Raw genomic sequence first — 12654 nt, forward strand, 5'->3', positions numbered from 1 at the left:
TGAGCCCCAGGAGCCGGGGGCCCTGCCCTCGAGCGTTGGGTCCTTCAGCATCCCCACGCTAATGTCCCTGCCCTGTGAGTTCTCTTTTAACCTATGTGTCTCTACCACAGGCTTAGTGGCCGCTCCCCATTCTATGAGCCAGACCCCCAGGAAACAGAGGCTCGGATTGTGGGGGGCCGCTTTGATGCCTTCCAGCTATATCCCAACACCTCTCAAAGCGCCACCCTTTTCTTGCGAAAGGTCCTCTCCGTACATCCCTGGTGAGTGGGCCCCATAACTGCCAGCCCCCAGCGCCACCTGCCCGTAGCCCAGACTGCCCTGGCTCAGCACACACCCAAACCCCCCGGGCGAGTCCAGGATTGGCACAGGGCCTGTGGGAGGGCACAGCCCCCCAGCTGCAGGAGCTGTCCCTCCAGACTCACTGTCCCTGGCCTGGCCTGGCAGGAGCCGGCCCTCCCTGCAGGACTGCCTGGCCCACCCATGGCTGCAGGACGCCTACCTGATGAAGCTGCGCCGCCAGACACTCACCTTCACCACCAACCGGCTCAAGGAGTTCCTGAGCGAGCAGCAGCGCCGCAGGACCGAGGCCGCCACCCATCACAAGGTGCTGCTCCGCTCCTACCCAGGCAACCCCTAGCGGCCGCCAGGACCACAGCCGGCCTCGGGCTTCGACTCGGGGTTCCTGCTGCTGCGCGGGACATTCCAGGGCCCACACTAAGCCGGGTGGGCCTGGGGCTTCGGACACCACCAGCAGCAACATCCGGCCAGGCTATTACCTCATGGACCCACAGGGACAGAGGCCCCGGCTTTGGTCAATGCCACCCTGGCCAGACCCAGAGGGGACCCGTTGGCCAGGCTGGGCTGTGGTGGGAGCAGGAAGAGGGGCAGGAAGGGAGGGGAAGTGATGAAGAGAAGAAGCTGAGGGTTAAGGAGGGAGGCTCTAGGAAGGTTCTGAGGGTGAGAGGAAGAGCCAGCTGAAGAGGGTGTGAGTGACTGGAGAGGAGGAAAAGGAAAGCGCCAAGGGCCGCGGGCTGGGAATGAGGGTCAGCGGGGCGGGGACAGGACAGGGACACCATGCCAGGGAGTTGGGGCCAGCATGTGAGAGGGCGGTGAGCTGGGGGAGGGCGAGGGGAGCACTCAGGTGGGCGTGGCCGCAGCCGGCATCCCGGAGGAGAACTTGGAGGGCTGGAGGCAGTGGTCACTCAAGCCAGCGCTTGCCAGTCCCAGTGGCTGAAGCTCTGGGCACCCTGTGCTGGGCCCCGAGTGTCTCCACCACCCCTCTGTGGCCTTTGTCCTTCCCATTCGTATTTATTTATTTATTGACTTTTACGAGGTTTCCCTTCCATCTAATCCCTATCACCCGTGTTGTCCTGACCACCCCCCCACCCCAGCCATCCAGCTGTCTGTGCAGCTGTCTGTCTGTCTGTCACGAGGAAAATAAAAACGACAAGCAGCAGGGACTGTGTGTGATCTATGGAGTGGGGTGGCTGGGGGTGCCGCGGCCAGCATTTTAGACCCCCTGGGCCAGTGGAATAAGGCCGAGGAATAACAATTAGCACCTTCGGTCCCTTCTTCCTTCCCTGGCCCTCCTGGTCTGTGACTTCTCCTGGTAGGGCCACTGAAACTGCCTCCCTGCGTGCACCCCCAAGCCAGACTCTGGTGCTCTTCCTCTTCCATATTCCCTCATCACAGCTTAGAAGATGCTGGCTCTGGAATGGGGCCTCCCACAGCCCAGTCCTGGCTCAGCACCCCCGTCACTCGGCCCGGGTGTCAGGCAGCTCACGGTGACCCCTGGAGCAGAGAGGTCCTCACTATGATTAGTGAGAACAGGTGGTGTGAGGAGCCGTGAGGAGAGGCCCTCACCCAGGCTCGGTGTCAGAGCATTATGGAGGCACTTGGGCACCATGCACCAGGAGTGCTCTGGTCAGCGTGTCTGGTGATGGAGACAGACACGAGCATTTTCTTAGGGACTAGAGACTTCTATCCCCATGGCAAGCAGTGGGGGCTGCTGTGTGCTGAGGCGCTTGACTCTAGCCGCTCTGCTGCCATGCCACAGAGCGGGCCCTGGGTCCTAAAACTGAGTGGCCTTTCCTGAGGTGGGGGCAGGAGGAAGCCAGTTCTCCTTGTGTCCAGAGAGGGACTGCACCCCTCTCCCCATCTTGAAACTGTTCTTGGCAAAGTGAAAGGAGTAAAGCCTCCCGCTAGGAGCCGAGAGCTGGCGCTGGTGTGTGCTGATTGAGGTGGAGGGCGCCTTGGCTGGAGTCCAAACAGCCCTTCGCCCAGCCCAGCCCAGCCTCTCCAGCTTCTCAGGACCCCCCAGGGAAGAGGTAAGCCCCATCATCATAAAATAACAGGCTGTTAAAGCCAGCTGGAAGGAACCAGAGAGATGCCTTGCCCACCTGTCATTTTAGTGATGAAGATCTACAGTTTGCCTGTGAGAATCTCTAATCCCCTTCTCACTGCAAGTGTTTTCATATAAAAATGAGGTGCCTGAACTCATATCTTGATAAATGGTAAAATTCCTCCCCTGTTCCCCCTTGGATCTTGAGCTCCCTTCGCATCTCCATTGGAAATGGCGTGTGAACTGCCTGTGCCAAACCCGGAGGAGCACAGGTAATTGACGGCAGCAGAGCTGTGTCAAAATTGCTCTGATCAAAAGGTGACCGCGCGCCACACCTGAGCGGGCAGTTAGCACGACTGCAAGAAATGCTTCCTACCTGGAGCCCCGCCTGGACAGACTGGACTCCAGGCAAGCCCAGAGGGGTTCACTGACCCCCTTCAGATCCCTGCAGGTGAGCTGATGCTCCTACAGACTACTTTATGCCCCCAACAGGGACTTGGACAGACCTAGATTTGGGGAGTCAGTTAGTGGCAATCCCCAGGGACAATGCAACCCACCAGATTTACGGGGTCACCGGGGGTGGAGTGAATGGGGGTGGGGACAGGAGGGAAAGCTATTCTCAAAAACTCTTTCGTGTCCCAAGTTTGCCTCAGCTTACCGCCAGGGGGCACAGTGAAGAAAACACAGCCGGAGACTCCGGAGGCGGGGGCACGGGGAGGTGGGGGAGGCACTTCCAGATTGGTCCTGTCAGCCACCTGGCACTCTCATCATTGGCTGCATGGACAGTGAAGTCACAGATACTCTCCCTCATTCAGGGACACCCTCACAAATACTCACGCCCTCTACCTGATGGCGTCTGGACAAGGGCGTGATTTCCAACTGTCCAGAGACTGACTCAAGTGTAAACCTGTCCCATTAGGGAGCTGGAGCTGAATTTCTTGTCACCTGGAGCCATGTCCTGCGGGAGTGGATCCTCTCTGCCCTGAAAGGGGCTGGGACTGTGTCCGGCTGTCCAGGCACTGACATGTGATGTACCCCAGAGCCACTCAGTTTTCCCCCCTGGGCCTGTCTCATAGGCTGAGCCAGCATCCCGGGTGTCCTCAGGCTGAATAAGGAGTCTGCTTGGGGCAGGGGGTGGGGGCTGGGGGCTGGGGCCCCAGAGGATTTGGGGCAACCACATCAAACAAGGCAAGAAGGGGAGAGATGTATAAAACCAGGGCCCAGGGCTGAGCACCTGCCTCGCCCCTACTGTGTCAGTTGGAAGGTCTTGCCGCCTGCTACCCAGCTTGGCCTCCCAAGTCCTGAAGTTGACGCCCCGCCCCCACCATGATGAGTCTGGATCCTCAGATCAACCCCAGACACTCCCACCCTGGGATGTTCTGAGTCTGCAGGGAAAAGTCTGAAGCCAGAGTTTCTGTGTCCGCTTAGACTCATGTTTGCTTCCCCCTCCCCAGATGTCTAAATCAGGTCCCACCAGAAAAACCTTCTGCTCCACCTCCAGGATGCACTCTGGAAATCGACGACTCCCAGGTCCAGAGTGCTGCTACTCACATCCAGTCCTCTCACAGGGGCCACAGGGGAGGGAGAGCCCAGAAGCCCTGGGAAGGAGGAGGCTCCTGCGTGGGGAGTTGAGGGGGGAAGGAGAGGCTGAGCACAGTACCATGGAGGGCTGGAGTCACTGGCGAGCGCAGTTACTGCGGTGTTGAAGGGTGCAAGACAGGAGTAGATCATTTTATCTGGGTAACAGTCCAGGAGGAGAAGTTCTCCCTACCCCACCTCCTGCAAGGGTTTAGTAGGCCGAGGGGGCAGAGGGGAAAGTGTGAGGGTGGACAGGGTTACAGGCAAAAGCATCATTGGGGAGCCCTGGGCCCTGACCCAGCCCATGGGTAGGTCCCCAAAGGAGCTGGGAGAGAAGAGGCCGCAGTGAGAGCTGGAGCTGCTAAACAACGTGCTGATGGAGGGCAGCATAACTAAGCTGACTTGCCGCATCTCGGCTTTCCCGGACACACCCCTGCTGAAGCAAGGATGCATGGAGCTGCACAAGGGGCCCTAGTATAGCTGCATCCTTGAGGGAGGATATAGTGGCACTGGTGGTGTGTGATGGAGAGCTGGCAGACCCGGGCCAGTACAGTATAACGTAGCCAACCCCTTGGCCAGTGCTCCGACTCGGCATGAATCCTCACAGAAGGTAAGGGCAGCTTGTGCCCAGTGCCATCTTGAAGATCAGCACCACCCTGAGGGTGCTTGCACCAGGATGAGCCGCACACATATACTGCTGGGCCCAGCTGAGTCTAAATTGAGTTGTAACCAGTGCAACTCCAAACACAACCCCGGGCACTGACTAGGGCACAGTGCCATGTGGGCGGGGTACATGTTCCCTATGTCAGGATCCCCTCCCACCCAGGCTGAGAAGGCCCCTGTGGGCTTCACTTGTGTGTCTCCAGGGCCCCAAGGTCACAGAGCCAGGGCTAGAGCCCTGGTCTTCTTGCTCCCAATCCAGGGTAATTTCCACGACCAGGAGACTTGCAAGACACAGCGAGATGTGTGGACATTCCTGAGCTTTCACCCTCGCCTATCTTTGACCCCCAGTTCGATCTTACCAAGTAAGAAAGGCAGCCATCGGTCGGGTATAAATAACTGCTGAGGACTGAAGCCCCAGAGAGGCGAAAGCCTTGGCTCCCCTGCTCAGGGCCAGCTGCTAGCTGGAGAGGAGATGCCGCTGCCCAGCCTCACCTCTTGGCCTCGGGCTGGGTCTCGCTCCCTTTCCCTTCTTCCTCTAGCCCCGGCTAAGATGCAGAAGGGACCCGCGAACACTAAGGCGCGCAAAGGCGCAGGCGACGCTGACTGCTCTGACCCCGGGCGAGCCTGCGACCGGCGGGGGCAGGTCCAGAAGGACGCGGAGGGCGGCAGGTAAGGGCGGGGTCCTGCCGCGGGGGCTGGGCCTGGAGCTGGAACTGGGGCGGGACTGGCCCAGGAGCCGGGCGAGAGCGGGACGGGGCGGGGAGCCCTGGGAGGAGCCGAGCCGGCTAATTAGCCCCGCAGGGGCGTCGGCAAAGGCACCCACGGCCCCGCCCTTGCCACCCCAGGGTGTCCTTCGAGATCGGCAGTGCCAGCACCCGCCGACCCCTCGCCGGGCCGCGCCCAAGGACCCCGGCAAGGACGAGGTGTCCGTGGGGAGCACCTGGCATGGACAGAGCTTTGCTCGCGTGGACGTGGCCTGAATGGGACCTTCAGAACTTTCGCTCCGGCTCCAAGCCCGGCGGTGGGTGAAACCGACATCCCTCCTCAGTCTGCTAAATAAAGTTTCTATGACCCTCCGCGTCTATTCTGTTCTTTTAAGACACCCTAGCCCCCCTCCCGCACCCACTCACTCCCCGGGCACACCAAAGGCACCGCGCCTAGTGCAGGGCTTTATTCTACAGGCAGCAAATCCGAAATCGCTTTCTCTCAGGATCGGGCGCTCCCCTTCCCAGCGGGACTGGCAGCAGCCTGGGACTCCGCCCTTCCTCGCTCGAGACGCGGGGGTCGGGCCGGGGGGGGGGGTGCACACCCTGTCTGGACTCGAGCCCCACTTTCTCCCTGTGACCTCTACTTTGTAACAGAAGTATTTCCCTACTAAGGCTGCGTCTGGTCCTATTCCCAGATCGTTCCAGGTCCTAATCTTAGGTTTCAGCCTCTGCTTCTTAGACTAATTCAGCCCTTCCTACTCGGTCCCTTGGACACGCCCCCATGTGTACCCCTTGGTCCCACCTCGCTCTTCTCTCGCAGCAGGAAGGGGAAGGCGTGTGAACTACAACTCCCGGCAGGCTCTGCGAGGGACTTCTCGCGAGTTGCGAGAAGACACGTGCGCGGAAGCAGCGAGCAGTAGCGCGCGGCAGAGCTGGCATAAAGGGAGCTGGTGGTAAAGGGAGCCTATGGAGGGGCGGCGAGAGGCTCCATGACGGAGGGTCCCTGGGCGAAGGGCAGACTCGGAGGGCCCGGCTGGCTCTCCGCACGTTGGCTCCTGTGTGGGTCCCACAACCCCAGGCTTCGCGAGACTAGAATTATTAGACTGTCAGTGGTGGGGTTCACAGGGCCAGCAGTCAGTCTCCCGAATCCGGAGATTCAGCGCTTGTCGTCAGTGTTGGGACTCAGGGGGTTGGTAGGTTCGGTGTTCGGGACGCCTGGGAATCTGCCATTTGATTCAGGGTTCGTCACCTAGAGGTTAGTGTGAGGATGCAGGGTCAGCAAATAGAGGGTTTTTGCTAGGATATGGGGTTCATCAGATCCGGATCAGCGTTAGTTCAATACTTGGCATTCCCTATTAGGATTGGAGTTAAATATGTGAAGCTCATTGGGGATTTGAAGTTCAGTACTCTGGGTTCAGGATTTAACATGTAGAGGCAGGGTGCACTATTGAGAATAAGTGGGTATGGGGTTTCGGCTCTTTGAGGATTGGGGTCTGAGAAGGGCGCCTGTCGCCGAGTGTCTAGTGTTTGAATTTGTGGCCGGAGGGCAGAAGTCTGCTATGGATCAAGTTGCAGTGTGTGAATCTCATAACTGGGGAGAATTGTTGGGTTTGAAGGCCCACTGGAATCAGGGTTGGGGTCTGAGGTGAAGGATTTGTGAGGTGTGATGTCCAGGAAGAGAGTCCCAGATTTACATGGTGGGAGAGACCTAAATATCACTATTTGGGGTTTGGTTGGCATGTGCATGGGGGTCCTGATTAGGGTGTGAAATCTGAGTCTGATTTCTCTGTTGGGATTTGAAGTTTAGGGGGCCATCACCATCATGCTCAAAGCTGTGATCCTGATTGGAGGCCCTCAAAAGGGTGAGGAGGTGGGGGGGTGGGTGAGGAGGTTGGGCACTGGGGTGGTTGGTGGCATGGGGCAGATGAAGACAGGAAACTGAAGTGTGTTTTTCTGTCCTCTCCCAGGAACTCGCTTCAGGCCTTTGTCTTTTGAGGTGCCCAAACCCCTGTTTCCAGTGGCAGGGGTCCCTATGATCCAGCACCACATTGAGGCCTGTGCCCAGGTAACCTCCTAGGCTCCCCTCTTCCACCTCACTTCCTGCTCATCTCCTTTTAGCTGCATTTCCATTTTCCCCCAAGTATGACTTCTTCCCATCAGGCATAACTCCAGGAACTCCCCTTTACAAACAGCATTGTGAGAGGTGCCCCCTGGAGTTGTGCAGGGCAGCTGCCCAACTATCCTCCCCAATCTAGTCTCTTTGGCTTCACACCTATTTTTAAAGCATGTGCGATCAGATGGGAATCTTAGAGACAATTTAAAGCTGTAGCATGGGGAACCCTAATAGATAGCAAAGCACAGACCTCCTATCCTTTCTCACTCAGGAGCTCATTTCTTTATTGCTTTTGGGATTGGGACTGGCAAGGTTTTGTATGAATCCAGTCTCTGCTGTTGGGACTTGAGCAAATTTCTCGCCCTTTCTGAATCTTAGTTTCCTTATTTGTAAACTGGGGATGATTAGACCTACTTTGTAGGATGATGAAGCTTAGAGGTGATGTTTGTAAAGTGCCTAGTCCAACATAGGCATTTGATCAATGGTACCCTTACCTCAGCCTGATCGCAAGCTCAGATTGACAGACAATAAAGATGCGGGGAAAGCATGGGTTCTCCTTTAATGCAGCCTAGTAGGCAAAATGTTCCCCCAGGATGTTGGGTGGGGAGTGGCTGAGACTTCCTTCAACTTCCTCATTGTCCAAAGGAACAAACAGACCAGAGTGAGTGCCCAGAGCCAGTCCAGCTGAGACTGACACTGATCTCTGGACTTTTGGACCATTGCCAGGTACTGCCCAGCATTGCCTTCCCTCACGTTTTTGTTTCTTCCCATCTCTTCCCTTGTCTTCAGGTCCCTGGGATGCAGGAGATTCTGCTCATTGGCTTCTATCAACCTGATGAGCCTCTTACTCGGTTCCTAGAAGCTGCCCAGCAGGAGTTTAACCTTCCGGTCAGGTGTTTGTGCACACTTGCTGTACGGGGGTGGGGAGCAGTGCCTGAGGCTTCCTGGTTCTCAGGCGTGGATTGAGTTGCTGTGTTGACGACTTCTGCATGCACTGGGAGGGTACTTATTTGGGTATCTGAATTCCTGAATACATTGAGTTTCTCTGTGGGTCTTGGGCATAGTCCCGGGAGCAGGAGGGGTCAGATGCTCACACCCATGCTGTCTGTCTTTTCTCATCTTACTGAGCTGGCTGTGGGGTCCTGGGACAGGTATCTGCAGGAATTTGCCCCCCTGGGCACAGGCGGTGGTCTCTACCACTTCCGGGACCAGATCCTGGCTGGAAGCCCGGAGGCCTTCTTTGTGCTCAATGCTGATGTCTGCTCCGACTTCCCACTGAATGCTATGTTGGATGCCCACAGACTCCAGCCTCACCCTTTCTTACTCCTTGGCACCACGGTGAGGAGGTCAGGAGGGCTGGGAGGGACAGAGGGGGTCTACACCCTGATGCAGTAAGGTTCCTGGAATGTAGGTTGTTGGGGAGGCAGGGGCAGCCCGGGGAGTTGGAGGTGGAAGGGGCATCAGGAGGGATATGTGCCAGAACACCAACTCCCCCCCTTCAGCCCTTGGCTGCTCCATAGTAGGGAGGGGGAAGGCAGCTGTCAGTTCTCACCCCCACTGAAGACCTGTCAGGGGCTGAAGACCTGTCAGTGGCGGAGCTGCCTGCCAGGTGCCACAGGAGAGGGAAGGAAGAAAGAGAAAACAGACCTTGCTGCTCTGCGGCCAGCAGGTCACCGTCTGGCTGTATCTGTCTTTCAGGCTAACAGGACGCAATCCCTCAACTATGGCTGCATCGTAGAGAATCCACAGACACATGAGGTGAGAGGAAAGCAGGGACTGGCTGAGTGTCTCCTCAGTGTCTTGCCACCCCCACCCCCTGCCTCTAGAGAATGCTCGCATGCTGTGGGGTGGGCCCCCGTATTGTCAAACAGGTGGGACCCACCCTCACTTGTTGATCTTCTGTCCCGTTTAAAGACATTGGCGGGGGCCTCCCCGGTGGCGCAGCGGTTGAGCGCTGGGTTGCGAATCTGCCCGCAGCCTCTGCAGCACCGGTTCGATCCCCGGCTGCTCCCCGGCCACCGGAGGAGGGTCCCGCATGGCGCGCAGACCTCTCCTGCCGCCCGCTGCTCCCCTCAGCAGTGTACTTCGGTCCTTCTGCCTGCTCTGCTCCCTGCTCTGGCTCTGGTGAATTCTCTCACCCTCCCGCGCTTCTGACTGTACCCAGTGCATGCATAAATAAATAGATAGATAGATAGATAGATAGATAGATAGATAGATAGATAGATAAATAAAGGTGTTGGCGCGACAAGGGGGTGATGGTTAATTTCATGGGTGCACTGCTGCAGAGATGTATGCACAGTGAACTGTGGGAGCACAACCTGGCCAATCCAGCCTGGCCCGGGTGGGGAGGGGAGGGGAGGCAAGGCCTGGAGGGGGCCAGGTCTGCGCTGTGTTAAATTCGTCCAGATCGAGAAGGAGGCGGGAATGCATTGCGGGTAGAGCAAATGGGATGTGCTAAGGCACCGAGGCAGGAAACAGCATCATGGGCCAGGCAGAGGCTGACGTTTGTGCGTTTGAGAAACGCCTGCCTCTGAGTATGCAGAGGGCCTTAGGGCCTCATTGCCGTGACCTGTCCCCCAGTAAACTCAGCCTCTGCCCTTAGGTCCTGCACTATGTGGAGAAACCCAGCACTTTCGTCAGTGACATCATCAACTGCGGCATCTACCTCTTCTCCCCAGAAGCCCTGAAGCCCCTTCGGGACGTCTTCCAGCGTAATCAGCAGGATGGGCAACTGTGAGGCGGGCCCCATGGCCCTGTAACCCCAACTACCCCTAGTCACAGACCCCCCTCCCCCACCAAGTCTCTGCAAACTCCATCTCAACCTGCTCACCTTCCTCCTCCCTCCTTTCCACTTGTCATATCCAGCTGAGCCTCCCCAGCCCCTCCCCTTCTAACCTCATTCTGTCCCTCTTCCTTATCCATCCCAGTTCTTCCTCTGTCCCCGCCTGCCCACTCCCCTTCTGGTCCATTTCTCTCAAGCCCTGAGTGTCCCAGAGATGTCTTTCAGAACAGACGGCAACACACACACTTGGGTGCACACGCCTGAATGTAGACATACACACTCATACACACACACTCTCTCTCTCTCTCTCACACTGAGGCTGAGGATCCCTCAGAGCCTTGCACGCCATGAGCCACAGTCCCACCCAGCTTATTGTCCTAGGCCCGGGAACTGTCCCGGAGCTGCCTTCAGCCACCCCTCCACCCAAGTCCGCCCCCCCCCCCACACTGCACCTCATTCACTTACTCCCACCCACATCTCTGCTTCTCTCTCCATCTTGCCTGGCCTCTCTGTCTGTTTCTGCTGAGCTGGCATCTCTACCATCTCTCTCTCTCCTCTCTTTCTGTGACTGTCTCTGCCCTCACCAGCTGCCTTCCTCTGGGGTGAGTCTGTCTGTGTTTCATTTCATCCAGTGAGGGTGGGTGACTGGAGGTGGGGTTTAGAGGAGTAGATGGGGAAGAGAAAGTGAAAATGGGGGGATGACAGGTCTGGTCGGACTTCTTCTGGACCTGGGGGGGATGGGCAGCAGATCTGTGCTTGGGGCTCTCCTGGGAAAACACCCCAGCTGGGGGAGTGAGGGGTGGTGGGGGTGAGGTGATGAGGGAGCGGATCCTGGGATGTGATCTGGGAAAAGATCTGACCAGTGCTGAGAGGTATTGGGGTCCCTCCCACCTGCATCCCTGACACCGTTGGCCCCTATATCGGCCTCAGCTAGGGAACTGATGTCAGCTTGTCTTCTTCGTCTGCCAGGGAAGACTCTTCAGGCCTGTGGCCAGGGGCAGGTACCATCCGCCTGGAGCAGGATGTGTTCTCAGCCCTGGCTGGGCAGGGCCAGATTTATGTGCATCTGACTGATGGTATCTGGAGCCAGATCAAGTCTGCAGGGTATGGGGAGAGCTCTGATGGGGTGGCTGGTTCACCTAATGGTTGGGGCTTTGGAGTGGTGCACAGGCCCTGCTGGCCCCTGAGCCCCTGCTCTACTTTGTGTGGCCCCTAGCTCAGCCCTCTATGCTTCCCGCCTCTATCTGAGCCAGTACCAGCTCACTCACCCAGAACGTTTGGCCAAGCACAACCCAGGGGGTCCGCGAATCCGAGGTACCCACCTGACCCCAATTCCTAGCCTTTGTCCCCCTCCCCAGCCCTCTCTGCTCTCTGGGCCATAACTCCTGATCTCAGGTCCAGAGGTGATGTCTCAATCCCTGCCCTCCCTGAACCAGAGATGGTTTGGGGTATTTGCCCCCAGGTCCTCTCTTCTGCTTCTAGGAAACGTTTACATCCACCCAACGGCTAAGGTGGCCCCGTCGGCAGTGGTAAGTGGCGGCCAGCCCCAGGGAGAGGACAGGGGCTGTCAGGACGGGCGGGGCACTGCAGACACGCACCCAGAATGCCGGTCTGCTTTGTCACTCTGTCCTGTGGCTGCAGCAGGTCCACTTGGGAATTGGATTTGGGGTTCTCCAAACCCTCCCGGGACTCACCATGCATGCTTTTCTTCACAGCTGGGCCCCAACGTCTCCATCGGAGAGGGGGTGACCGTGGGCGAGGGTGTGCGGCTCCGAGAGACCATTGTCCTCCACGGAGCCACGCTGCAGGTAGGCACTGGCACAAGAGGCAGTGGCTGGCGCCCCGAGAGGCTGAGGGGGGGTTCTGTGCTTGACCCCTTCTCACCCCTCACCTCATCCTGTTTGGCAGGAGCACACATGTGTTCTGCACAGCATTGTGGGCTGGGGAAGCACTGTGGGCCGCTGGGCCCGTGTGGAGGGTACCCCCAACGACCCCAACCCCAATGACCCCCGTGCTCATATGGACAGTGAAAGCCTCTTCAAGGATGGGAAGCTGCTGCCTGCCATCACTATCCTGGGTATGGCTTCCCGGGGGACCTGAGCAGGGAGAAACTGCCATCCGTGATGGCCATGCCCTGTGGGGCATCTGTTCCCGTGTGCATGTGTGTGCACCTGTGTGTATGTGTGGCAAACATTTACCCAGTGCCTGCTGTGTGCCAGGCCCTGTGTGAGTCATGGGGTGGGGGGCATCACGCCAGAGAGCACAGATAGGCAGGGAGAGATCCCTCCCGGCAGGCAGTGGCCCCTGGCTGCTGAGCCCTGGCCTGCCCACCCCAAGGCCTCCTCCTGGTGCCCTCGTCCATGCTACAGGCTGCCGTGTCCGGATCCCTGCTGAGGTGCTCATCCTGAACTCGATTGTTCTGCCACACAAGGAGCTGAGCCGCAGCTTCACCAACCAGATCATCCTCTGA

At 58.1% G+C, this 12654-nt stretch overlaps 2 protein-coding genes across 6 annotated transcripts in view; both read left to right on the plus strand.

Annotated features, from left to right (window-relative positions):
* SPEG (striated muscle enriched protein kinase) overlaps positions 1-637 on the plus strand; it is a gene marked incomplete at both ends in the record, with an annotated part of 54680 nt that extends 54043 nt beyond the window's left edge. For all 4 annotated transcript variants that reach the window (XM_084231240.1, XM_084231241.1, XM_084231242.1 and 1 more), the window contains 2 exons: positions 111-260; positions 445-637. In XM_084231240.1, the coding sequence (XP_084087366.1) occupies positions 111-260; positions 445-637 (343 nt within the window). The remainder of the gene's footprint in view (positions 1-110; positions 261-444) is intronic.
* Positions 638-7105: 6468 nt separating this feature from the next.
* On the plus strand, positions 7106-12654 carry GMPPA (GDP-mannose pyrophosphorylase A; the record flags this gene model as incomplete). 2 transcript variants are annotated; one of them, XM_084241231.1, is made up of 13 exons in its annotated part: positions 7106-7151; positions 7257-7354; positions 8192-8295; positions 8554-8740; positions 9101-9160; positions 10005-10135; positions 10772-10786; positions 11154-11288; positions 11401-11498; positions 11667-11713; positions 11900-11992; positions 12093-12261; positions 12554-12654. In XM_084241231.1, 13 exons carry the CDS (start codon positions 7112-7114, stop codon positions 12652-12654), a joined length of 1278 nt encoding a protein of 425 aa, XP_084097357.1. The 2 variants fall into 2 exon arrangements, with proteins under 2 accessions (XP_084097357.1, XP_084097356.1); XM_084241230.1 differs by lacking the exon at positions 10772-10786 and having other exon boundaries at positions 7112-7151.

This window comes from Talpa europaea (genome assembly GCF_964194135.1).
Source record: "Talpa europaea genome assembly, chromosome: 1".
NCBI lineage: Eukaryota > Metazoa > Chordata > Mammalia > Eulipotyphla > Talpidae > Talpa > Talpa europaea.